Below are 26,252 nucleotides of genomic sequence, written 5' to 3'. Positions count from 1 at the left end.
TCCAAAAGTTTTTCTGGTGGTGGAGAGAAAGGCATCATATAAAAATCATCAAAACAATGGCTATATGGGATCAATCCTGTGGATTATCAAGCATTATCAGCTCTTAACTATTTCTTAATTAGGACTGGTAGAAAGTAGTTGATTTTAACACTCCCTCTCAATCTGTATGATTGTTTTAGCTACAGATGCTTGCTTTTCCTTTCTTGCTGTTCCATGTCTGTATTTTTTTAACCCATCAAGAACCTGAATGTTGTTTTATCCTTCTGTGACCATACCCCTCTCTGTAAAAGGGTGATAGCACTGTATGTTCATCTACCTTCAAATTATGTTTGTGAGTATTCATAGTTAGTGCCTGTACTTTTCTGAGTGTGACAAAAGTATTACACTAGTATTGAAGTGTTTGTCCAGCTCCCAAAGCATCCTTCTTGTGTTTCAGTGACCTTTGTATCCTTTTATTCCTAGACAACTACGTGGTGACAGACCATGGCTCCTGTGTTCGCTCATGCAATGCTGATACTTATGAAGTGGAAGAAAACGGTGTTCGGAAGTGTAAAAAGTGTGATGGGCTATGCAGCAAAGGTATAAAAGCATGGAATAAACCAGTAAGGCTTTGAGATGATAGGTAACTTGTAAGAAAAAGTGCAGGGAGTTCTGATCTTAATTAAGCGCAAATTTGATATCAGTCAGATCCACTGATTGGAGATCTGACAAGTGGTTTGATCAGGAAACACGACTTTGGGGCGTGCTCTTTAGCTGGGATACACCACAAGTACAGCAGATAAACTGTGTGTTTGTGCATGTGTATCTTGCACATCAGCCTTCTCCTTCATTTGTCCTTCCCAGTACCTCATCAAGGGGAATAAAATTAAAATGGGACAAAGAGAGAAAGAGGAGCATGTGCCAAACAGAGCCCGTGTGCAGAGAAGCTCAGACCAGAGCTGCACAGCTGGGCAAGCAGGAAGTGGTTATCTTGTGGCACTTTCTGAAAAGCAAAAATAGGCAAAAGATCTGTGAAACTCAAGAGTGGTAGGTTTGACCATATTCGAATGCTTTTTCATGGCATCTCTATGTTTCCCCCCTTCCGTGTAACTGGGCTTCACCCTTCTCCCCTTCTCATTTTGTATCTCTCCTTTAACAGTGTGCAATGGCATTGGAATAGGTGAACTTAAAGGGATCCTCTCCATAAATGCCACAAACATTGACTCCTTCAAAAACTGTACCAAGATCAACGGGGATGTCAGCATTCTCCCAGTTGCATTTCTAGGGTGAGTTACCTGCTGGTCACTGAGCACTGGGAGGGAAAGAAGGGCTGGGGAGAAATTGAGGCTGAACTGTTTTTTTCCCAATTCCTCATTCTGTTTGTTTCAGTGATGCCTTCACGAAGACTCTACCCTTGGACCCCAAGAAGTTGGATGTCTTCAAAACAGTCAAAGAAATATCAGGTTAGCAGTAAGTTTTAAGCTGAGATGTTCTGACTGATACTGCCAAATTCAGAGGGAGAGAAGGGAAATTTTTTAAGCATATGAAGAGAAGAGCAAGCAAAGAGTTTCTGCCTCTGACCTACCAAGGGACACTCTTCACCAAGGTGGTCAGCAGTGCCTCGCCAGCATTACGCCCACATAACCCATATTGGTCTCCCATCCAAGGTGTGTGGTTTGGCCAGAACACCCCTTCTGCTGAACTGTCAGCCCTAGAGAAGAGTAAAAGTAGAGGAGATCCTCAGCCACCCAAGAAGCGTGTGGTGATGCAGAGGCGTACCATTCCAGCTAAAAAAAGCCAAGTGTGTTTCTATTTGTGGAAAACCTTTCAGCAGCTCCTTAGGGAAGCGTGCTCAGTGGCTTGCGTCATCCTTACGGAGACACCCTCTCCAGCCTGAAGAGCTCTTCCTTGGGGCGACTGGATCTCCATGAGCACAAAGCAGCCAGCAGAGTGCTCAGCTGCTGTCTTGCACCAAGTATCAATTAAAAATAATTTTGTTCAGCCCATTATAAAATGAACGTAACATCGGAGCCGGGTCCCCAGACATGACTCCAGTTCCCTTTTTCTTTCTCTCTTACCTGTCTGGTTCCCTTCAGGGTGGCAATGACTAACCGCAGAGCGTCATACAGCAGCCTACAATTTTCCAAATTCTCCCCGTCCTCCCAAACACCTCAGCTGAGCAGAGAATTCTGCTTGCTTCAGCCAATCCACTCCAAGTAGCTGTCTGTTCTGCTCGGTTCCTGCTTTTCAGTTCTCCTCTTCCCTGAGGTCTGCTCACAAATGGGATGGAGTGATGCCTTTGTCCCACAGGATCAGAGCCTGCAGCCTCTCAGGCAGGGTATCTACTGGCAAGAGCCATCGTCACTGGTGACTCGGTGTGGCAGGATGTGCGGCTCACTGACATGCTCATCTGTTATGCTCCTAAGCCCTCGTGGTGGGCTAAGAAGTAAACTGTTTATAAAACGAGGTTTAAAAATATCTCCTTGCTCCCTAAAATGTCATGTTTCAGTTTGAGATTCTCAGATAAGCATGGGGAAAGCACCAGGGCCTTCTCCTGGTGCAGGATTTGCTCAAGAATTTGCTGCCAGTACTGACCACAGGTTTAATTTCATTATTATTATTTTTAAATCTTCTTTTCTTCATTTCAGGATTTTTGTTGATTCAGGCCTGGCCCGAGAATGCTACTGATCTCTATGCTTTTGAAAATCTGGAGATTATACGGGGCAGAACAAAACAACAGTAAGTAAATCATGTGCCAAAGCGACTGTAAGAGGAACACTGTTTAGAGCTGCTCTTGTCTGAGCACACCAAGGTTGCAAGTAGTGTGAGACTCAGATGTCCAAAAACTAATGCAAAATGGGGCAAACCTTTGGAGGAGTAGAGCACTGTCTTTGTAGCAGCAGGTAATGTGTCCCAGGGGTAAAGACCCTCAGCGCTGTGCCACATGTGGAAGGCTGCCCTGAGCCTGCTTTCAGGACCAGGGTCACCCAGACCATCATGGAAACACAAACAGGACAAAGAGTGGCTCTTTACAGTTTGGGATAAGTTACTAAGGTACCAGAAGCACTTTGGGATTTGAGGTAGCTGGGCAGTGGGGGATGGAGGCTGCCAGGCAGTGCAACACCAGCAGCGCTTCCAGTGCCCTCCTAGGCTTGCCCCAAGAGGAAGAATGACTTGGTGGACAAGCACAAAATGATAGCTACTTTACCTACAACCACTGTTGCACATCATTTACTTGTCAGAAGACGTGTCCTGACAGTTTTAGCTTAAAAAGCCCTTGCAAAACCAGATATGAGTATTGTAGTTGTTATATAATAGGCATGTCATGTACTAGGCAATAAGTTTAGAGGGCTGAGCAGGATCTTGCTGGAAGAAAACAGCAACACACATTTGAGAACTAAAAGAAAAACATGCCGAGTCTGCTTACTAATTATCTTTCTTGCATGTGTTTTCTTTCTGTCCATCTCTCTTTCAGTGGCCAGTATTCCCTTGCTGTTGTTAACTTGCAAATACAGTCCTTAGGGCTGCGCTCCCTCAAGGAAATAAGTGACGGAGATGTCGCCGTTATGAAGAACAGGAACCTCTGCTATGCTGACACCATGGACTGGCACAGCCTGTTTGCAACTCAGAGCCAGAAAACAAAGATTTTACAGAACAGAGATAAAAATGAGTGTGGTAAGTCAGCACTGCATTCCTGCTCCCCACTAAAGCTCATGCTGAAATGCAAGTGTAAACTTGCATTTTCATAATTCGAGCAAAGCTTTTTCCCCCTATTTCCCTGGCTACAAAATTAATCAGTGATACTGCTTTAATGAAGGTGGTGAGGGAAAAGTGGGATTTTTTTTTCAGGGTGCTCAGGGCCCCATCCAATCTGACCTTGAACTCTTCCAGGGATTAGATATCCACCACTTCTCTAGGCATCTGTGTCTCACCACCCGTTGTAACTATGTCTTCATTACATCCATTCTAAATCTACTCTTCCAGTTTAAAACCATTTCCCTTTGTCCTGACACTACAGGCCTTGTTAAAAAGTTATGTGCCCCCTCTACCTACTAAAAAGTCTCAATAAGGTTTCCCTGAAAGTGTCTCTTCCTCAGGCTGGACAACCCCATCTCTCTCTCAGCCTGATTTAGCTTTATTATACATCTGTTAAGCTGTCACGGAGAAGCTTGTTCTTGTTTTGAAAGACCAGAAGTCACTCTTAGTTTCAGGCTTTGGAACTTAAGAGGAGCATGATTTCTCCTCTTCCACACTGCCAGGAGCATTCACATGTGCTTTGGAACAGATTGGAGAAACTGTCTGGTCAGATGAAGTGAGGATGGAGAGTTTGAGCTCTCTCTTGCCTTGACATTCATGGCTTTTCTTGTCTTTGTTTCTCTCTTAGCTGCTGCCAAGCATGTTTGTGACCCTCTGTGCTCAGACGTGGGCTGCTGGGGGCCAGGACCCTTCCACTGCTTCTCCTGCAGGTTTTTTGCTCGCCAAAAGGAGTGTGTGAAACAGTGCAACATCCTACAAGGGTAAGTTGTCTCAGGGGTGCTTGATTTGGGGGTTTTGGTTTTTAAAATACGTTGTAGCTGGAAAGAAGGCAAAAAATAGGGTCTCTGATTGCGTGGGATTTCACCAGCTTTGCAGAGATGTTACGTGAACATAGTACCTAGTTGAGGTACCTCTCCTTTCCCAGTCAGTATTGCTTGGGAGTTTGTTCCTGCTATGGTGAACTGCTAATAAAACATCCCCTTAAGCCCACAAGGAGAGTATCTATAGGCCCAAGGAGGCTAAGCCTTGTGTCTCCTTCCCATAAGAAATAAAGGAGCTTAAAGCCCCGGTGAAAATCCAAGCTGTGACTGTCATGTCAAGTACATTGGGTGAGAGCCAGAGCCATTTACAGTCCCCAGGAGCTCAGTCATCCCCAGAGCCAGGGACTCATATGTGCTCAGATGAGCAGCTCACCCTTGCAATTTGCAAAGTTGCAGTCAAGGGAGAATGAGCTTTCATCCAAAAATCACTGAGAACAGCAATTTCAGGGCAAAATTATTGCTTCAGCCTCACTCAGGCCATGGAGAACATATTACTGCTTGTGTGTCAGGGCTGTGGCTGGGTTTTTCAGGCAGTTCAACAGGTGATGTAGACAGGAAAGGTACGTCTAGCACTGAAAATTACAGAGACTTTTCAATAAAGCTTTAAAGTCTGACTTATAAAGCTCATGAGAATTAAGCAAGTACTTGCCAGGGTGCTAATGCCTCTGATGTTTGTATTTCTCTAGTGACTTGTAGTTCAGCAGCTGTCTTTTTTTTAAGTGAATTCCCTCCAGCAGCTATTATAACCTGAAGGGCAGATCTGGGCATTTTTTGTGTCAAATGATGGGTAGATTTAGTTTAATTAATAACACCATTACTTGAAGTGGAACAGCTTTATTGCTATTGAAACCATCTGTTCCCAACTTTCATATTTTAATGATTCATTGTGTGTTGTAGAGAGGACATGAGTTTAATTATCAGTGCTTTGCTGTTTAGCTTTCCTAATTATTATTCGTAGCCTTGGAATCACTTGAACTGTTTTTGCTGATCTCTTTGCATCACTACCATTTAAAAGCCTCTAGAAATGGTTGTGAATATTCTGTGGCATTAGCTTAAAAAGGGAAAGTAAACTAATTTGTAGTGTGCAATCTGGAATGCCATGTGTTTCACTTTCAACCAAATTTCCCTTACTCTTATGTCCTCACAAGTGCTACTGGTGTAGCCAAGAGGAGTCCCCCTGTATCTCCTCCTGTCTCAGTACCATCATCATCTCAATCAATTTAAAGTGGAAAACTCAGGAAAAGGAGAGAAGACTACAATTTATCACTCACTAATCAGCCTGGGATTTAATTATTTCTCTTTTTTTGTTGTTGTTTTCCAGGGAGCCAAGAGAGTTTGAAAAGGACTCCAGGTGCCTACCCTGCCACCCTGAGTGCTTGGTGCAAAACTCCACTGCGTACAATGCAACCTGCACTGGACCTGTAAGAGCAGATTCACCTTAGCAAACCTCAAACTATGTATTAATAAGTATTTCCCATGTTGAGATAATCCTGAGGTCTCATTTATCCCCTCTCTGATGTGGAGCAGAGGTGAGAGTGGTTAGAAGTTGAGATCTTGGGACAGGGGAGCAGGAACAGGAGAGGAAACCTCAGGGTGTTATTTTTCCTTTGTGACACGCAATCCACAGTCTCAGGCATTGTAGGGTCTTTAATTTTTTGTGTATTTTATATAGGAAAAAAAGACTTACTTATGTATGTGACAATATAGTAATTTGGCAAACATTTGAGGGACATGTGTATACTGAACTGCCATGCTGATGTGAACAAGTTAGATCAAACTCGTATCTTATTTGTAAAACTCCAGTTTTCTTTTTTTTTTTTCTTTCTTGTAATTGAGATCAAATCTCCTGCTCTCATCACAGGTCCTCCTCTGTGCTATTTGACCCAACTCTTTAAACATCTCTTGCCATTCCTAGCAGCCTCTGAGTGTTTGACCCTTGCCCATCATCAGTTTGAAGAGTCACTGCTCAGTAATGTGAAGCATTTCCATCCTCCCTTCTAGCACCATGGCTTCAGGGATGTTATTAACATTATAAGGTCCTTCAGGCGATGACCACCCCCCTGTTCCATATTTGCCCAGCATCTAGTAATCAGTCTATTATAGTGGCCCTTAGACATTACAGTGATTAAAATAATCTTCCTATAGCATGTATTACTGTAGTCCCACTGTAACTGGCACTTGGATCTTGTCTGGTTTTTCTCCATAGCAGAATCTGACCCAGAATTGCTAGTTCCCCTGCTTTAAAATATTTAGGTCATTCATGGTGAACATGAAACAGTTCTGCCAAAAATGGCTAAAGGCAGTTCCTTTAAACACAAACTAAGCGCTTTTCAAAGTAAAAAAAAATTCATGCACTCCTTGGGTTGCCTCCATTACTCCATGCTTCTCTCTAACAGAGGAAAGCACCTGTGTTGAGAAACCAGGTAAATGATTTGAGGCCAGTACTTCAGGGAGGTGTCAGCCGGTCCAGGTCCAATGTTTTAAATTGTGTGATGGCAGATTGTACCAGGTAGCTGCCAAGCCGTATGCTTTTCAGATAAAGCCTTACTGAGGTGTCATTAAATTATTCCCCTTAAAATGAAAAATATACGTTTTCCAACCATGCAGAAGGCAAACCAGGATAAAAGAAGCAACACTGAAATGCAAGAAAATACTAGCTTTAAAGAGCAGGGACTACCTTTTGTATGGTCCATCCTACAATAGCAATTACTTGCAAGAGTATCAGGTAGCAAGGCAATAAAACCAGACGATGCTGAGAACTTCTGGCAGTGGAAGGGATTTAGATTTGTCTTCTGAATTTCCTCCTGAATAGGCTGATTGAAGGGCATTATAAACAAGTTGCTTCTCTTTGCAGGGTCCTGACAATTGCATGAAGTGTGCCCATTTTATAGATGGCCCCCACTGTGTGAAATCCTGCCCAGCAGGGGTTCTGGGTGAGAATGACACCCTCGTCTGGAAATATGCCGACGGGAATGCTGTTTGCCAGCTCTGCCATCCAAACTGCACCCGAGGGTGAGTAAAACCTTGGCTGAATGGAAACAGGGAAAAAAAGAAATAGGGGAACAGCTCACCTCGAGCTCTTTCTCTTCCTGACAGTCCCATGTCAAACCACTGAGAAGAACTAGCAGGGAACAAGAGAGGTCAGGAGTACACAGGAGTACACAGCAGGAAAAGTTCAATGGAAGACAGAAAAAAAAATGGTTTAGGGGGTTTGAAACAGGTTTGTTTGATAACTTAAATAGAAAATTTCCTGGAATTTTGCAGAACTCACCCAGCAGTGATGCACTGTATTTTCCCCCACCTGGCTTGTTGCTGGGTCCTTTAGTTTTGGGAGGAACATCAGTGACATCTGGTGGATGCTGAACTCCTATGGCCCATCTTTATCTGCACCTTTCAATTTTCAGGAGGGAAATCCCAGTGGGATAACATGGTGTTTTAATTTTTCTCCGTTCTTTCCATATGCTAGCACTTGGTCTGAGTTCAAAGCCTTGCTTGCCTCCAGAGTGTGGCATTATTAATGGGCATCACAGTAACCCCATTTTTGTCCTCATTTGGGGGCACAGTTAAACTGCCACGTGGAACAAGCTGTGAATTGAACTAGTTAGCCTACATGACAAGTAACAACTGTCTTCTCTCCTGGTTTCCAACCTGCAAAGGACATAGGATGCGCAGTAAAAGGTTTTAGGATTTCAGAGTTGGTTGCTGGACTGTGATGCTTTCAGAGCAAAAAAACCGCACGTTTGGTGTATTGTCCTTCACAGGCCCTGCCTTTTACCCTGCAGGTCTGTCTGATCCAGAATCTTTCTGTAGTATGCCTATAATATGTGTTGCAAGAGAGAAGTTATAACTGATTCAGACCAACCATCATCCCATTGTGTATTAGCTGATCCAACTGCCAGGTCCTCGACTTCATGGAAAAAAGGAGATGAAGGGTGAAATTAGCAAGGAACAGCCCTTTCTAGTGCTCCTAGTGAAGTTCAGTGCGCTGGTTTTCAGATGAAAGTTGTACCAGCTGTGTAGATTTGCCGCAATTTACAGCGATGCCCCGTTTTTGTTGTAGTCACAGGCAAGGCTTATCAGGGCTTCCCACTGCAATGCCTGAGAACAAATTGTCTCAGTTGAAAAGGGATCTTTATAAGTTTGCTCTTTATTAATGACCTCAATAGTCCCTACTGATACAAACTGGCCACAGAGATCCAATATCCACCTTCTAACTGGCCACATGGAAATGCAGCTGATTAGTGGAGCAGCATAATGAGTAACCACATCTGAACAAAGTTTTCCACTATGCGGCCTTGGTAGTGAGATCAAACACTAGACTCAAATAAATGCAGACTTGGAGAATGTAATCTGCCAGACAGGGATGCAACGAGAAGTCATGCAGTGGCTTTTAGTGCACAAGCAAGTTGCCAGAGCAGACTTCATCAGAGAAATCAATTCCTGCCTGGCTTTGACAGTGGATGGGGTACCACAGGAGTCTGGCAGGGTTACAGGGTTACAGTACAGAGAATTTTTTTTAAAATGAGAGGTACCCAACATATGTCTCTGTGTGTTTGGCCCTGTGTTTTTAAGGCAGAAAATAAAAAGTAGTATCAATTTCATCTTTTACATGGACTGAATTTGCATCAGTTATATTGTAAACATGGTCAATCACTTGCTGCCCAAATGGGGCAGAAGAAACAGGCTGTGTACCTGAACGGCTCGAGAGAGCTAGGAGGTAGTGTTGCTATTTTTGCTATACAGATGGTACATCTGAGGCCAATGGCATTGATGAGTAAGGAGCCAGTGTCAGTGGCATAGTATGGAAATATGCAGTCTGGCACAGCGTTGTCCTCGTGAAGGCAATCCATCAGTAACGCCACTTCTCTTCACGCCTTTCCCTCATTTTGCTGTGGGAATGGGATCTGTTCAGCAGTGGGTGGAAAACATCTGTCTCACAAAGTTTTTGCATCCTTAGAAACCACAGTCTCAGCAATTCCTGCATGACAAGAAACAACAACTTCATTTCTGTCCCTGTCCAATTTCACAGCTAGAGCCCACAAAATCTTATCAGCATGATTAACTGTGCTGACTTCAGTAGTCATGCAAGTAAGGGTTCCCAGGATCTCTCTCTCTTTTCCTTACTTGAAGAAGCTGCAAGTAAAGGACTTCTCTTCTCAGCTGAGTTTTGTCACAAACTTTGTTTTTTCATTTTAGGTAAGCATACTGGTAGTACATCACTTCTTTTGTAATGCCACAGAGAATCCCTTCCAGACTCATTTTCTTTGCTAAGTCAGTTTTTCAGCCTTCATTAGGACATAGAATGAAGGAAGTTTTCTCCTGCTCAGCCCAAAAGACCCCTTCTTTCTCAATTCTCCTGTACTCTCTTGGGGATTTTGTACACAAGCTTCTTTTTGCCATGCCTCTAGTACAGCTGAGAGTATGTGCTACAATAAAGAAAGCAACATCTGAAAAGCCCTGGAATTACCTCGTCTACACCTTCGGCATCTAATGATACTCACTAGCTTAATTGAACTGCTCAGTGTTGAAGGATTTGGTCTCACAGAGTACAGGAATTAAACTCAGACACAGACGCAACCACTGGAGGGAATGAACAAGGAGAAGAGAAGCCAATACTGACACATCCTGCCTCTGCAGTTGCTACCAACACTGTTTGTCTCACCAGTCTTCATGTTAAATGCCAAGGGATTTTTGGGACAGGTGAGAAGGAGGCCAGGGGATCCGAGAGGGAAGGTTGCAGCAGCACAGTGCAAATGCTATGCCTTCGTCACACTTGGAAGGTTAATGAGAAAGGACAGAGTAAAGTTTTTGTAAAGCTTTGAAAAGCCCAGTGGTTTTTAATTTCTTTTATGACTGTGAAGAAACTTAGGCTATTATAGTGTTAGTCCTTTCTGAAAGGCCATAAATCATAGCAACTTAATGTATTATATCAAATTAGGAACTATGGGTCGAGGACAAAGTTGTTAAGATCTTGATGGATTTGGGAAATAAATAGCTGTATCTGCACTGGGACAAGTAATATTTACATAGACAAATGAAATGCTGAGTTCAGGATTAAACAGTTTTCAGGAACTGTACACAGTAATAATTTTCCAATAAGTAGAGAAATATTTCAGAGACTACAACTGCTGCTATATCCATCTGATATATCCATATGATCTTCAGGCAATTCATAACCTAAGTCTCATTTCAGTTTCTGTAACGAGAAGAAAAATTACTCAGGAATGGAAAAAATGATTGTTTAGATTCCACAAAATTTGAGTTACTTATGTTGAGTGTCATCATCAAATTCCATAATAAGAAAAATAATTATATGTAGTCCTGGATGGATATTTCTCATAGGTTTTGTGTCTTCTTTGACTTGCGAAATGAATCAGAAAACAACATGGGATTTGAAAAGCACAAGCTGATCTGTCATTTTCTTCCCAGACACCTTTTTACTTTATCCACCCAGACTGGATATTGATGGGGAAAAAGAAGGGAACAGATAAAAACCTACACTACTTCTGTTTCTGCTTTGAAGTGTAGGAAAAGAACTGGTCGGTCATTCCTCAGATTGTAGATACTATCAGCCAATTCTGTTTGCTGTTATAAAGCACATAGAGGACTTACCATTATAAAGTAGCATGGCAAACCAGAATTTTGAGGAAGAGATACTTTGAGAGACAATAATCATGTTCTGAAATAAAGTGAGGTCTTTTAATTTCACATTCTTATTCAAGAGCAGCCACACGTGCTTTGTTACGTTAGCATGTAGAAATTCATGTCCAGGCATTAGAGCATGATAGGATGAGATCTGGAGTCTTAGATCAGTTTTCCATCGAGCACCCAAAGCAAGATCTGCTTCCTATGACCATAAACAAGCTGATGGTTCTGCTCTGCACATGCAGCCTCTCTGTACTTAGTTACACAACTCAGCAAACAAAGCAAGCTGTATGCAGATAGGAAAGCTAACAAGGCTGAGTACCCAGGATCTGGGAATTGGTATGCACAGCACTTCCAGCATGTCCAGGACACCAGGATGCACATTCTTGCATGGGAGCCCAGTGAACTTACAAGACCTTCCAGACGCTGGGTCTTGGAGCACTGTGTTGGCCCAGAAACAAGACAAATACACTAGGGAAGATCAGAGTAATGAAAACAAACAAACAAATAAAAGCCCATTAAAATGAGTAGTTGCTTCACCTCTTCCTTCCCCAGACCTAGACCAAGTTATAAGATCTGCAACTCTACCTAACATTCTGAAATTTTTCTGGTTCCTCCTCTTAGTGAAAGGGATTTCAGAGCAGTTTTCCTGGCATGGGCTCACTCCTTATCCCCTGCTTGACCTCCTCTGAATTTGTTTTGAGATGATCCATTTTCTTTAAGTCAGCGCAGCGAGCGGATACCACAAACTGGACTTTACTCCTTCCTGTGCTCTGTTTTTCAGAGGTGATGTCACCCTCTCTGTAATGCTCTCCTTCCTCAGTAGACACCACAAAGACCACAATTCCCATGAAGAGCATACATCTCGTAGCCCAGAAGCACTTGGGGAATTCAGAGTGCCTCTCATGCCCATTAGACCATCAAGTGAACGCAGTCACTGTGTTTTTGTCCATGTTGTTTTTTGCATTGGGCTGCCAAAATTAATTTTGAGAATTTTAAGCTCAAATGGAGGGTGAAAGACTTGCTAGTAGAGTTCCTGGCTCTCTAGATAGCTGTTATACCTGTTTACATTACCAGTAACATAAGACTATAGATTCTAAAAGAAACATGTCATGGACACATGCCCACAAACTATAGCCAGAGAGAGTGCTGTCAAATACTGGTTTTTTGATGGGAGTCCCTGTTTTCTATTGCAATAGGAAGTCTGAAAATTGAAATCTTTACCTTATCAGGAAACAAGGATATGCTGGAGGGTCTCCAATGACACATTTCCACGTGTATTTCTGTCCTTATCCTTTCCACATGTACTTCTTTCCTCCTCTACAATCAGCCCTGAGCTCCTGCACTAATGCAGATCTCCATGCAGAGCCAGGGAATCCATGAATTTTGTGTATCTACGTCCTTCCCCCATTCTATCACATGATAGAAATTTGTTTTAAAACATTCTCTAAACTGAATATGCAGCATAGCTACTCCTCTAGATAAAAGATTTTTGGAGCAAGGTCGTTGACTGATATTTAGTGGAGTGTATGACTATTATAAATTCCTGTGTTAATACTTGGACTGCTCTGAAACACAAGCTTTTCAATCAGTAGCACTCTTAGTTGGAATTATAGAAGTATGTAGGCCAGAGCTACTATGTTTGTAATGTTCATTTGTTTTTACAGGTGCAAAGGGCCAGGTCTTGAAGGCTGTCCAAATGGGTGAGTATTTCATTTGCTACAATTAATGGCAGAGCTGGAAAGAATGCATGCATGTTTACATTTCCACACTGGACACTGTGAGGCTGGGCCTTAAGTCTTCAGCTCTGTACAGGGAAGTGACAGCTTAAAGCAGGCTCAGACCTATAAAAATGGTTTAAAGAACTGAGAAATATTGCTACTGGCACAAGACTTCAAAATCTTGTTCTGCTTAGCCTTTTTTTGTCAAGGTGAGACTTGGAATCTGTTACTGGACAACAAAAAGAGGGGATGGAAAAGGAAAGGATGAAGGACAGAGAGAGAGAGAGAGAGATATTTAGGATTTATATAGTTACCTGCATTACAGAGGACTCAGACACACAGAGGGCCTGTGATCTGTACATCTCCAACCGTTCTGTTCCCAGATGGATGCTCATTTGTCACACTAGATCTTATATTACACTGTTTGGCCTCATGGCATGCTCAAGGTCATACAACAAGCAAACAGGCTTCTTTTGCTTAAAGAGAAGGATTTTGTTTCTTCCCACAGAGTCGTGCTATGGCAAGACAAATTCAGCCTAGAAGTAATGCTAAAAAGTGACTGCATTTAATAGGAATCCCTGGGGCAACTTAGAAAAAAGCTGGCATGGGTATCTAAGTACAAACCAAAAAAACAGTCTTGGAAACCAGGTTCTTCTTTTCAACTTAAATTTGAAATTACCAAGGCTCTAATAAAGAGGCAGCAAACTGTACAGACAACGGGGATGGCACACACAATACCTGGCCTCAGACATTTGTGCTTGGGAGGGCAGATCATCTCACGTTCAGCGTGACTCTTACAGCCCCTCCAATAATGATGGGATGTCAGCTTCACTGCAGATATCACAACTGCTTATGCCTTCCCAGATCTCCTCCTCTCCACGTGCTGATCACATGCAGGCTACCCATAGCTGGAGTACATAGGCATCACAGATTCGATGCTCATGTGCTTGGTGGGTTTGTCAGAGAGAGAAGAAATCCCTTCTCTTAAGCTATGAGGATCAATTCCAATTGCAAGTTTGAGAGAAGAGTGAAGATTTTGAACAGATTACTGGATGAGAAACTTAAAAATACAGATTCCCAAGAAATCTGAAAATGTCAAGTAGGCTCTTTGTGGTTGTCCAGAGCATGTGTTTGATCAAAACCTAAGGCTTCATGCAACCTCTATAGGGCTTCTTTAAAATCTTACACCTAAGAATTTTTTTCTCTTTCTGGATCTCCTTCTGTGTTGCAGCTCCAAAATTCCATCTATCGCAGCTGGTGTTGTTGGAGGTCTCCTGTGCCTGGTGGTGGTTGGATTGGGCATCGGCCTTTACTTACGAAGACGCCACATCGTCAGAAAGCGGACCCTGCGCCGGCTGCTGCAGGAGAGGGAGGTGAGCGCTGCTGGCACAGCTGCAACACCCACTGCTTTGTTTGGGGCAACAGGGGCCATCCTCCTTTTACCAGAGAATTAAAGCTCCATGCATCTGCCTTGTACTTCAGCTATCCCTTGGCTTGGAAAACACAGTGTCTGCTATGCTACCCAGAAAAGAGGCAGTGTGCATCTATCACCTTCTCAGTTAATCTCAAATCTGATCCCTCTGGATATAATTTTCAAAAGATTTTAAAAGATGTCTCAATCCCAAAGAATAGTTATTGAGATTATCTACTCAGGAAAAAAACTATACCTTCAGGGTGAGGTGCAATGTGTTTGCTGATCCATACCACCTTGCTATGTAGACCTTCAGCCTAAAATCACATGTCCCTTCAGACAAGCCTTGAGGCTCCTGTGGCAGCTTGGAGTGCTTTTGAAATTTTTAACCCCTTGATCAGGTTCATGCCTGATCCTGCAGAAAAAAAGGAGATCAGGGAAAGGAATTGAGGAAGTATTTATGTCTTGTCTTTGGTTTGTTTTTAGCACAAAAAGCCCTCAGAGCCATCAAAGTGAATGGTTCACCCTGTTGGGCATGAACAAGGTTTCTACACTGCTTTTTCGTTTTGCATGGCTTTGTGTGCATTACAGCATCACCCTCTGGGTACCTCATGTATAAAACAGTAAAATTCCTTATCCTGATTTGAAGCTGCTCTTTTATGATCAGCCCCCTTCTCTTTCTAGTCCAGTCCTAGTAAATAATTAGCAAATTATTTTTAATATTCTCCTAAAATCCCAGTTGCAGCTTCCTTCAGTACTTGCTGGATTTGCAGAGTCAGCTACTAAAATCCTTAAAAAAAAAAACTGTCCTGTTTTTCAGTGCACTACCTAACTATATTTTTACATACCACTATATTCTACAGTTGTGATAGTAGAGTTCAGTTTGTACTCAGCTCATATTGTAACCTCTGGACTCCTCAAAATGAGGATATTTCATCACAACAGAAAGGTTGCTGACCCACTAAAATCAGATTGAATCTAGCTAAATATGGTTTCATTCAAAGGAAAGGCAAAACAAAAAACAATAATGGAAAAAGCTGACTTATGCATCGTAAAAGTGTTAAATATCTTTGTTTGGAGAGCATTACTACTATTTGCTATAAGGCTTAGATCAAATTTTGAAAAAATTAATAGCCAATTCAACATCTTTTTTCTTGAGGAAAGAATCACTGTCAGAATTTCAATTGCTGCTTGTACATCCTGTGGTCTGGGGTACTATGGGAATTTCATCCAGTTAAACAAGAGCAGACCTGAAAGGTTGCAGGTGATTCTTGCCCATTATTTTAAACATTTTAATAATGTATTCAGAAGTTCAAAAAAAAAATCTCCTTTAGGATCTGCTGCAATTACATTATTTTTCATGCTGTCTTTTAAGGCTTTGAAGTCCAAATCTCCATTTGAGTAGTTGTATTCCTTCATTCTCCTTCAAAATGGCAGTCACCACTCTGTGATTTTTGGAGCAACTTTAGATGTTTATTCCTGTGAGTCAGAGCAGAGCTATCCTCCCATAAACTTCACAGGAAATAAAATGTTCATTATTTTAAGGGAAGGATTTATTTGCTTCCCAAAAGTGTTCAACCTTCTAGACTGTATATCCTTCTAACATCATCTTCTGTCTGCACCAGCTTGTCGAACCACTGACACCCAGCGGGGAGGCACCAAACCAGGCTCATCTGAGAATTTTAAAGGAAACAGAATTTAAAAAGGTCAAAGTTTTAGGCTCTGGAGCTTTTGGCACTGTTTATAAGGTAAGATCACCATGTTTCTCTTCTTTCCATCTTACTCCCTCATGCGGAAGCCACCCAAACAAAGTATGAAATGGGAACTCTGACCATTTTGTAGGGGTCTTTTTAACTAGATTTTGTAGCATATATCTATTGAGTGGTAGAAAGATGACTCAATCATCATTAGCTGAGTTATGAATTGGGTAACAGGAGAAGGTTTACATAAGGTGTTGCCAAAGCCACATTGCTGAACCTGGAAAACAAAGATCTTGATTTGAAAACTACCACAGTCAAATACACCATATTGAGAATATTACGAAAAAAAAATAAATGCATTTTGGTCAGCTTAGTGCTAAGCTATTTTTGTGTGTCATCTGGGGTCGTCTTTATAATTTTCATTCACTCTTTCATTAGAACTGACTCAGATGTGTTGAAGTGTCTACACACCTTCAGTTGTGTAGGTCCACAAGGTATTTTTTCTCTCGGTGTTTATTTATCCCCTGTGTTTCTTCATCAAGTTCCACTTTTCTGTGCTCCTCCTTTTATTCAGGATATGTGTTTCAGGCTTTGCCAGTAGTACTGAAACTGTAGATTGATATATCTCTTTATAAAGCTCTGTATTCTGAAGCAGGCTTCCAGCTATGACTAGAAACTTCAGGGCCATGAAAAGATGTGCACCTACATTGCTGGGTACTTCAGCAGCATGTCCTCACAGTGCCAGGCTGTTGACCTGCCACCTAAATGGCCTCCTGATACTATAGATGTAGAGCACTGTACCACCTGGACATAGAGTTCCCTGCCACTGCATAGGACTGGACTATTTGTACAGGATAGATACCATCTTGTTTGAATGAAAAAATGCTCATTCTTTTCATCCCATGATTTATAAATTGGAAGTGGCAAGGTTTTGTACATGCAGTTGCTGTGATGCTCTTATTAATTAGATTTCCATCTACAAAAGATGTTCTTTATGCATCTCTTGGGCTATTTGTACAGGGACACTAATGAACATGTTTATTCAAAAAAATATAGTAGAGGTGACTGAAAGAGAAATACCACCACATTAACAGGATTTTTTAGCCATACATAAGACATGTTTTTTGCATATTTTTGTTGTTTGCCTTGTCTTCCTGTTGCTCAGAACATGTAAGTCTACTCAGAAGATGTAAAATGTATATAACTGTGAGAATTAACCTGTTAGATATGAGACTGAATAACTCTTTGTACTTCTTTTGGTAGGGACTTTGGATCCCAGAAGGGGAGAAGGTTAAAATTCCTGTTGCTATTAAAGAGTTGAGAGAGGCTACATCACCAAAAGCCAACAAGGAAATACTTGATGTAAGTTTTCACATTTGTTTTCTCAAGTGATCTGTGGATTTTCTTCTCTACCAGCTAAAGGGGTTTCAGGATTTTCTATGGGAAGAAATATTTTGCACCCTAAACTGAATTCTCCATCTAGAAGTACTGTGCTTTGCAGCCCAGTCTGTGAAGTGTCTCACAGTCCAAATACAGGTTTTATACTCCTAGGGTAGCAGGGAGGGGATCAGGAACATACATTTACCGCTAATTCTTTTTTCTTTATTCTGATATTTCAGGCCTTAAACTGTAGCATTCATTGCCATTATCGTGATACAACTAAAGCAAATAACAACAGACCTAATGATTTCTGAATGCTGACACTGCAGATTCGCATAAGCTAGTTGCGTGCTTACATAGGATTAAATTAACTGTAAATCCAAAATTTAAAAAAAAAATCCCATCTGTCTGATTTCTCTGCCATAAAACACAAGAAATTATCTCACTTTCTGAAAGAGGCTTGGGAATTTTATTTTCTTGTTTGGGTATAGCTCATCACTTCAGAAAACAAGGAAAAAGACAATAGAACACTGATTTAGGAATTCATAAATATGTGAGTTTACAACAAGTGAGCTAGAGTCCTAAATACAAGGTTCCCTGAACTTGGAACTGATGAAAATCTTAAATAGAAAACCTTAAAGCCATGGAACATACAGCACCAAGGATATATAAATTTATATAAAAGGAAAGGAAAATTATGAGCGTGGAGAGGAGCACTCAGATGTCCAGTGTAACTTCAGATTTCCTGTGCTGTGGTTAAGTCCTAAGCAACAAGAAAAGTGTATCTGTCTGTCCTATCCCTGGTATGTCCCAAATGGACCTGTTTGTCTGGAAGCAATGGTGTTGTTAACCAAACACACAAATTCTTCAGCCATGGGAAAAACTATGGATTTTTAAAATTTTGGTAGGAACTGAATTTAGCTGGATTTTTTTTTTTTAAATCCAGTTTTGTCCAGCTTATGACACCTCCAGTAGGGAAGGTTCATGTCAAATGCTTGAAGCTGGCAAAGATCTTAACAAAAAGACAATTCTGGTAGTGAGAACTCTCAGGATAAATGGCTGTGAACAAACCACCACTTGTGCTACTTACAATAATAAAGCACATTAGATTTTTCAAGTCACCCTGCAAAATAATAGATGGTCCATTTCAGAAATCCATACAGATAGCAATATCCATCCTGATTTCAGTTTAGCTAGACTCCAGACCAGTCTCAGCCTTTCCCCAGGTCCTTACCCATGTGGCCCTCATCCCTGCCCCTTGCCTGCCTGCGAGCAGGCTGAGGTCCCTCCCTTCTTTGGCATTGAGGAGCTGGCAGAGATGCTGTTCAGCATCTCTGAGATCTGCCCCTCATTTTGCTCTTCACAGTGATAAAGAGTATAACACTGTTCCCTAAGGATGCTTTAGACTTAACTGCGTTACATTTCTGTATCCTGAAGGAAGGATTAGTGAACAAGCCATACTTCATCCTGCCTTCAGCAGATCAAGTTAGTCACAGGACAGAACAGTAGGTGCAGGGACTGTGTGCTCTTCAGTGGTATCAATGTGCTTTCTCCTTTAAAAGAAGTTTCTGTAGCATATCCCCACATAATCTTTTCATTTGCATTAGGATGCTTAACAAAAAGCTTTTGCTTTTTCAATCCTGTTCATTTTGTAGATGATTTGGTTGGTGGAATTCATTCTATATTTCAGAAGAAAATTTAAAAAATACAAAAAAGAAGTCAGGGAGTTGACTCCAAAAGCTCTTCTCAAAACAGATTTTTGCTATACAACCAATTTTTCAGGGTCACTGGAACCTCAGGGATAATCATGTCCAATTAAAGATGATTTGTCTTACAGAAACACACTAGGTATAGAACAAGCACAGCAGTTTCAGCCCTTATAATCCAGTCAAGCTCTTGCTGATTTTGTTAGGGTAGGGCTAATTCAGAAGATTGTTGTTGAATACCAAGCATACTTGGAGCAGGTCAGAGCGAACCAAAGAGATTTCCAAGATAAACAGTTGAAACAAAGGCCCACTTTAATGTCTTGGGCTACTTAGAGGAACCCACAACCACACAATAGCTCCCTTCTGCTCCCTTTGAGGAGGCAGTGGCCTATTTTACTTTGCAGTATCAAATGTAAGAGGCAGTGTCAACACTTGGATGCTCTCCGAAAGCTGTGTGGCCCATACGCCCACCCCACTCTTTCAGCTTCCCAGTTCTCAGCCCCCGGGTCAGCCCCATGTGGACTGTGCAGCAGATGGGCAGTGAGAAAAGCTCTGACTCTGCAGACTTCCCCCCACCCTGTCTCAGTGAAATGAATACAATATGGATTTGAATCTCAACAGGAAGCAAGGGAAAAAACAGGCATCCTTCCTCATTATGACAGCTCGGTTTAGAAGCATAGGGAAATAAAGTTGTTTTGGTCTCTGCTTACATCTGAGCATTGGATAACAAATTTGCAAGATTCTCTAAAAAATGCTGCCACAAATATCTACACAACTGAATAGCATATTGTGTTCTTGCTTTATCTTTCTTCAAGCTAGCCCATATAATCAGTACTATTCATGGCAGAGGGTTGTTTTTCAGTGACCTGCCGACATGCAGTAGGTTGAGGAGCACTTACGCAGTTGTGCTAGAGATCATCTTTAACCTGCCTGCCTGGAGGCCACTTTCATTCCTGGGGCTCCGAAACAAGGATACCAAATGCGGAATTAGCACCTCAGAAGAACCTGCATTACGTCATGTTTTGCCTAGGCTGGCATGTTAAACAACAATACCAAGACCAGAAAGTATTGCTTAAGAATTGGAGTTGCTTATTTCTTGAACGTCATTGCTTTAATAACTTTGTTTAATAATAGTTCTTAGCAGCTATACAGCTATGTGGAGCGCTTGTTAGATGATGAGTAAAGTGCTATGGTATTTCTTCTCTTAAGCTCTTAGAAAGAGCAGATTTGCTCCTTTCCTTGCCCCAATAGTGTCTTCAGTATTATTTTAGGCTTTGAGGGGCTACTAGCCTGAATTGCCAAAGGATGATTAGTTGGTGTTACTCCAGACGCTGTTAGGATGCTGACCCACTCACTGAATGGGAAAATTCCCATTTATTTCCCCTTGTATTGCTTTTCCTCTAAAATATCTAGAAGTGACAGACTGTAAATCAAACACAAAGTTAGTTAAACAAACCAAATAACTGCAGCTCTAACTTTTTTCCCCAATTGGAATCCATTTTTTGAGCTGGCACTTGACAGTGGATTTCAGTATAAATATAGATCTCAAATTTCAACCTTAAGTAGTTTTTGCACACAAAATCATATAGTCAGGAATTTTTACCTGATGGCCATGTTAAAGGATGTATTCGGTGTGTCTGGAGTGTAGTGCATCAGCCTCTGAAAGTGTCTCTCCCTTCCTAAAGAAGAACAAAAGAAAAGAAGGTACCTTGGGTACCTTAGCTAAGTACCTAAAGCTACATAGGGTGAAGCCAGATTTGAAAAAGGAGTTTTTCACATATTTGTGAAACTAAGACCCGAAATTCCAGTTGACCAAAGGGTCTATTATGCTTGGGCTTCCACATTGTAAGTACCTTCCTTAGATAATTTACATTGCTATATGAGTGTAAAAGACCTTTTCCAAATGGGGACAGTATTTTCACTGATGTTACTTAAAGACACATATTCAAGTTTCTAAAGTGGTGAACTGATTATTAATCTGTTTGGTTTGACATGGACTGAAGAATAACATCATCAAGAATAATATGGTTTCTTAAAAAATGAAACTGTCAGTCATGTTCTAGATGACGACTTTGACTTTCTGAGTTAGTACCAACCTTAACAGAGGAGCAGAAGTCTCAAAAATACTGATTTCCAGTCAGTTTTGTGAAAAGATCTGTAGAGGAAAAAAAGCCATATGACAAATGTTCACAAAATGTGTTGCCCTTGCAATTAGGTGGTCCAAATGGTGAAATCCCATCAGCTCCCAGCTGATGTTCAATTTATTTAGTCTTCCTAGGTCTGTAAGTTTTAATCCCCCCAGGATTTTATGTTCAGTGTTTGCTTAGTATACCAGTAGTGGGAGACTGGCTCTTCTGTGGCATCTCAGTGATGATTCAGTGTTAAAAATCTGGACGTTCCACTAAATGGAAAATACTTGGTCCACAGAGTGGGAAATATATGTATTTTGTATGAGATATGAGGCGCAGAGTTTGCATATAATATTTTGGCAACCTCTTGAATGACCAACTTATTTTAAACTGCCTCCAAATATTTGTATCATGCAAGAGAGAGTGTTTCACATTGCTTTTTTTCCTTTATTCTCAGGAAGCTTATGTGATGGCTAGCGTTGACAATCCTCATGTGTGCCGCTTGTTGGGAATCTGCCTCACTTCTACTGTTCAGCTCATCACACAGCTGATGCCTTATGGCTGCCTCCTTGATTACATCCGAGAGCACAAGGACAACATTGGCTCCCAGTACCTTCTCAACTGGTGTGTGCAGATTGCAAAGGTAAGCGGACAGCACACCTCCAGATCAGCTAAAACTCAGAGATCTAACAGCATGTAATGTATTTATTTACTTACCTGTCTCCATAAATCTTTCTGTTTCACCACCTGGATCCTAGAAATCCTATACATAAATCCTATACATAACAGTAAGTGATTACTTTGTCTTAAACAATTTACCATTTTCATGCTGATGAGCAAACTTTAACTGTTCTTCAAAATGCTCCTATTAATAATATTATCACCAAAACATTTATAGCCAAACCAAACAACTGCTATTGAAATAATAATGTGATCCTAATGTGATGCAACACAGGGGCAGGGAAGGGAATAGAATTTGGCAATTTGCATAGCAAAATGCTGCTTCCCTCAGTGAGTTTCTTTTGGCTGTGTCACAGGACAGTGATGTTGAATACACCTTTTTTGTGTGCCTTATAGAATTTCAGGCTGAAATCTCTGAGACCTGAGATCAAACTGCTGATTATTGAATACCAGCTTCATTCTTGTACAGGCTGGCTGTGACCGAGAGACACTCAGGCATCCCAGAGCTGTTCCGTAATTTATAGGCACTGAGTTGGTGTCTGTAATCTAACTGCAATGGCCATAAAGTACTTATTGTCACACCTGGTACTGTTTGCCAAAGAGCAGCAAAGGAGACTGAAGTACAGCCTTTAGCTCTTAGCAGCAATATGCTGTATTTCAATGGTAGTTAGCCATTTGCAAGCGTGGAAGAATGGAGCAAAAAACTAACTGCAGTTTGTCAAACATCCATCATATGAGATGCCAGTGTCCACAAAGCCTGGCTACTTTAATGCTGCTTATTTCGGGAATGCTGGTCTGCAGGCTAACCACACACTTAAGACCTTATCGGTCCCTTGAGACCTTGTATACATCCCAGACTCGCCCAGCCGTGGTTTGCTTTGAGGAAACATGCTGAAGACCTCAGAAACGTATCCACCAAAAGTCTGCTGAGCACATTTTTCATCTCAGTGTGTGTGTGCTTTTTACATTGCATTCCACAACAAGTGAATTTCAATTTATTTGTCCACCCGGGATGAGAGCTGCCTTTTTCTGACTCTTTTGCACTCTTGTTTAAAATCAATTACTGCTCTGTCCTGGTTTCAGTCCCTTTGGAGGATTGACTGGAGGCCACATTTCCCTCTTCCTCCTCCTTCTTCTCCTTTTTAATCTTTAAGGTGGCAAAATCAGTCCCCAAATGGATCCTTGGGGTATCACTTGCCCAAAAGGTTGCCATTCACAATTGTTAGCTTCTATTTGATTTTTTCATGTCAGTTCAACATTTGCCCATAGCAACCTCTACCCTCGCCAGCGATGCCTGACCTTCAAAATACTCTTTTGTGCTGTTCAGCACTGAAGTTCTCCTCAAAGCACTCGTAAATCATGCATATGGCTTTTTCCCACCAATGTGTCTGGTGTTACTATTCTGATAAAGTCGTGCCAGATTTTTGGACATTCTCTGACTCTTTAAAAATGTATTTTGAGGGGGAAAAAAATTGCCACAAATATATGTCTGGTAACTAACCAGCAGGAGGCAAGTTCCCTGGGAAGTTTATTTTTGTTTCTGTTTTCACAGCTTTGAAATAAGTTTTCTTTTCATCTTCTACAAACATTATTTTCACTGAGGTATGGAGTCCTCTCTTTCAGACAAGATGTTATGACAGAGCATAGACTCTCCATGTGCAGAAACACTGTTGAAGGAACTCTTGGAACACATAGGTCTCATACCTAATGATGGAAAAATGGTTTAAACCCCAGGCCTGCACACAGTTAAAGATCTGCTGAACTTTCTAGACAAGCAGTTCAACATCTTCAGTGTAAGGTTATGCACGTGGACAAGCCTTTCAGCCATCAGCGTCCTAAACAGCTTAGTGTAGTGTGAAACTGATATTCTGCTTTTCAGCAGCTCTGAGTCTTATTAGTCTCTGCGGCAACTCATGTTTAGCAGGAAATTTTTTGTCCTACTGGGGCTAGATTACGGGATTATTAGGTTTTTTAAGACGGCCTGTTTTCTGTCAGCAGCTCAAGAGTTTTTATTTGAAGAGCTCTGCTCGCTAAAGATCTATTTGTGTAAATCAATGCACGCTACATAGTGGTACTGTGCCAGTTTGTTTGGGTGGTTTGTTTTGGCAGCATCAGCAGTGCACGGGTGAAGTTCTGCTCAGGGACTTGGATGGAGGATTCAATGGTGGTCCAGGTTAGCAGTGGGCTTAGGAAGCAGGTGGAGGTTGGAAGGCAATTATTCCCTCCAGTCCTCTGCCATCACATCAACATGATCATTTTGGTGTTAGCTTTGTAGGTTAAAAGTAATGTTTTGTTAACTCTCTTCATAAAATCATAAGCACATAAGCTACTGCTAGCAGAAACCTATGGACTGGGAATAATTGTGGGTTTTGGAAAAGATATCGCAGGAAACTTGGAAGTCATGAACATTTTTTATTCCATGCACCAAGAGGGAAAGGGGAATAATCTCTGTAGTCAGAAACACAGCTCTTAAATTTACGCTTTCAAAGTCAAACTGGCACAATTAGTCATATTCTTCCTCCAGAGGCAGTTGTACCAAAAAAACACATATGCTATGGTGAAACCAGGCTAATCGTGGGAGGCAGTGAAACTGGAAGAACTCGCCTTTTTCAAAGAGGACTTGTAAATGGATGTAACTCTGAGTTCAGACATAAAATGATGATTTTTTTAATTTTTTATTTTTCACCTGTGTGGTGGGCATTGTTAGCAGGGAGAAGACAGAGTACACTGTAATAAGACAGTATCAGCAACTTTGAATGATTGCCTAAACACTCTCTGTAGGTTTGGGATGCATATATATGGAAGGTGGTAGTTCAACTCTGTACTGTGCTCTCCTGGAGTCACTGGGGTTGCACAAGTGCAGCTGAAAGAAGAATTTATCCCCTTATTTGTAAGTTCCATCCTGATTTCGTATTTCTTGAGCTAAATCCCAAAGGAACCACATCTCCTGCTATTATATACTATACCCACTACTGTCTATTTTTCCTTCGTCTCTCTGCCAGTGCATGGACCCACAAGAAGATTCCTGGAAGGTAACAGTTATTTCTCCATGTAACTGTGCCAGCACTCATCCTCACCCTGCAATAAACATTATGTAAATTGAAATAGCCAGCCTTTTTCTGGAAGTGGGATAGGTTACCACGTGTTTACAGTGGTGTGCATAGTTACCAGAGAGCAGCTGAAGTTTGGTGACTTATTTGTGTGTCCAGGCTCAAAGTGTGTGATGCCTACCAACAGTGTGTCGTATTGTAGGGAATGAACTATTTGGAGGAACGTCGCCTGGTGCACCGTGACCTTGCTGCCAGGAATGTCCTCGTTAAGACTCCTCAACACGTGAAAATCACGGACTTTGGGCTGGCAAAGCTGCTCGGTGCCGATGAGAAGGAGTATCACGCTGAGGGAGGCAAGGTAAAGCACATCAGAGAATCAACTGCTGTGCAATCGCTAGAGCTTGTGCTTCCACACAAGCCTTAAACAAAGGGAAAAAAATGGGAGTGTGTTTTTCATAGCACTCAGCTGCCATCTCAGCATGCTGCCTTTGAAGCCTGTGGAAGTCCTCTGAAATCAGCCGAAGCAGCGTCAGGCCAGTAGGACTGCAGTGGGAGCAGAGGTAGCAGAGCAGTGAATGCTTTTGAAATTCCCACTCAGAATGTCTGGGAAAAAGCAAGATTATTTAAAAAAAAAAGGCTGAATTCATCAGTGTAGCCAAGACCAATAAGACTGTGCAGTTTATAAAGAGAAAGGGAATGTTGTATATTTATAGCAGAAGAAAGACCTGTCAGACTTGGTTCAACACGCCTTCATGTTGTACTACGTGCTGATGGAGGGAATGTGTCCTGCTGAGAAATTAAAGAGAAGCTGCTTGCAAATATTGCAGCAGCCATAAATAGAAACCATATGGGTGTAGATCATTCTTTGTCATGTAGCCTAAGATTGGATTTGTGTCCTGTTATGACAGAAGATTTAAGAAGTAGTTATTTGACTGTTAAAAATGTTGTAAAACTATTTTGTAAGAGATATTTCTCATATGTCTAATACTCCTCACATTCCCAGGTTCATCATAATATATGAAAATAAAAATAATAAAGGGACTCAAAAGTTGCCTGCTCTACCATTCAGATAGCTGTGTTAGTTGGTTGGTTGGTTGGTTTTTTCCTTCCTTGATTTACATACCACCTGGTGGTAAATATCACTGGTAAATTTTGGATCAGTCTCTTAAGGATTCTTTGTGAATTTTCCTAGGTTCCAATTAAATGGATGGCCTTGGAGTCAATTTTACACCGAATTTACACTCATCAAAGTGATGTCTGGAGTTATGGTGAG

At 41.5% G+C, this 26,252-nt stretch overlaps 1 protein-coding gene across 2 annotated transcripts in view; it reads left to right on the top strand.

Moving 5' to 3' along the window:
- The window catches only part of EGFR (epidermal growth factor receptor), a 161,530-nt gene that overhangs the window by 121,709 nt on the left and 13,569 nt on the right, over window positions 1-26,252 (top strand). For both annotated transcript variants that reach the window (XM_064668707.1, XM_064668701.1), the window contains exons 8-22: window positions 463-579; window positions 1,139-1,265; window positions 1,369-1,442; window positions 2,628-2,718; window positions 3,455-3,654; window positions 4,364-4,496; window positions 5,878-5,977; window positions 7,411-7,568; window positions 12,869-12,904; window positions 14,154-14,295; window positions 15,959-16,081; window positions 17,297-17,395; window positions 21,706-21,891; window positions 25,182-25,337; window positions 26,172-26,247. In XM_064668707.1, coding sequence (XP_064524777.1) covers window positions 463-579; window positions 1,139-1,265; window positions 1,369-1,442; window positions 2,628-2,718; window positions 3,455-3,654; window positions 4,364-4,496; window positions 5,878-5,977; window positions 7,411-7,568; window positions 12,869-12,904; window positions 14,154-14,295; window positions 15,959-16,081; window positions 17,297-17,395; window positions 21,706-21,891; window positions 25,182-25,337; window positions 26,172-26,247 — 1,818 coding nt within the window. The remainder of the gene's footprint in view (window positions 1-462; window positions 580-1,138; window positions 1,266-1,368; window positions 1,443-2,627; window positions 2,719-3,454; window positions 3,655-4,363; window positions 4,497-5,877; window positions 5,978-7,410; window positions 7,569-12,868; window positions 12,905-14,153; window positions 14,296-15,958; window positions 16,082-17,296; window positions 17,396-21,705; window positions 21,892-25,181; window positions 25,338-26,171; window positions 26,248-26,252) is intronic.

The sequence above is a fragment of the Pseudopipra pipra genome, chromosome 1, assembly GCF_036250125.1.
Source record: "Pseudopipra pipra isolate bDixPip1 chromosome 1, bDixPip1.hap1, whole genome shotgun sequence".
NCBI classification, from domain to species: Eukaryota; Metazoa; Chordata; class Aves; order Passeriformes; family Pipridae; genus Pseudopipra; species Pseudopipra pipra.
Note: the sequence above shows the minus strand (reverse complement) of the source record. Positions and strands in the feature narration are given on the sequence as shown.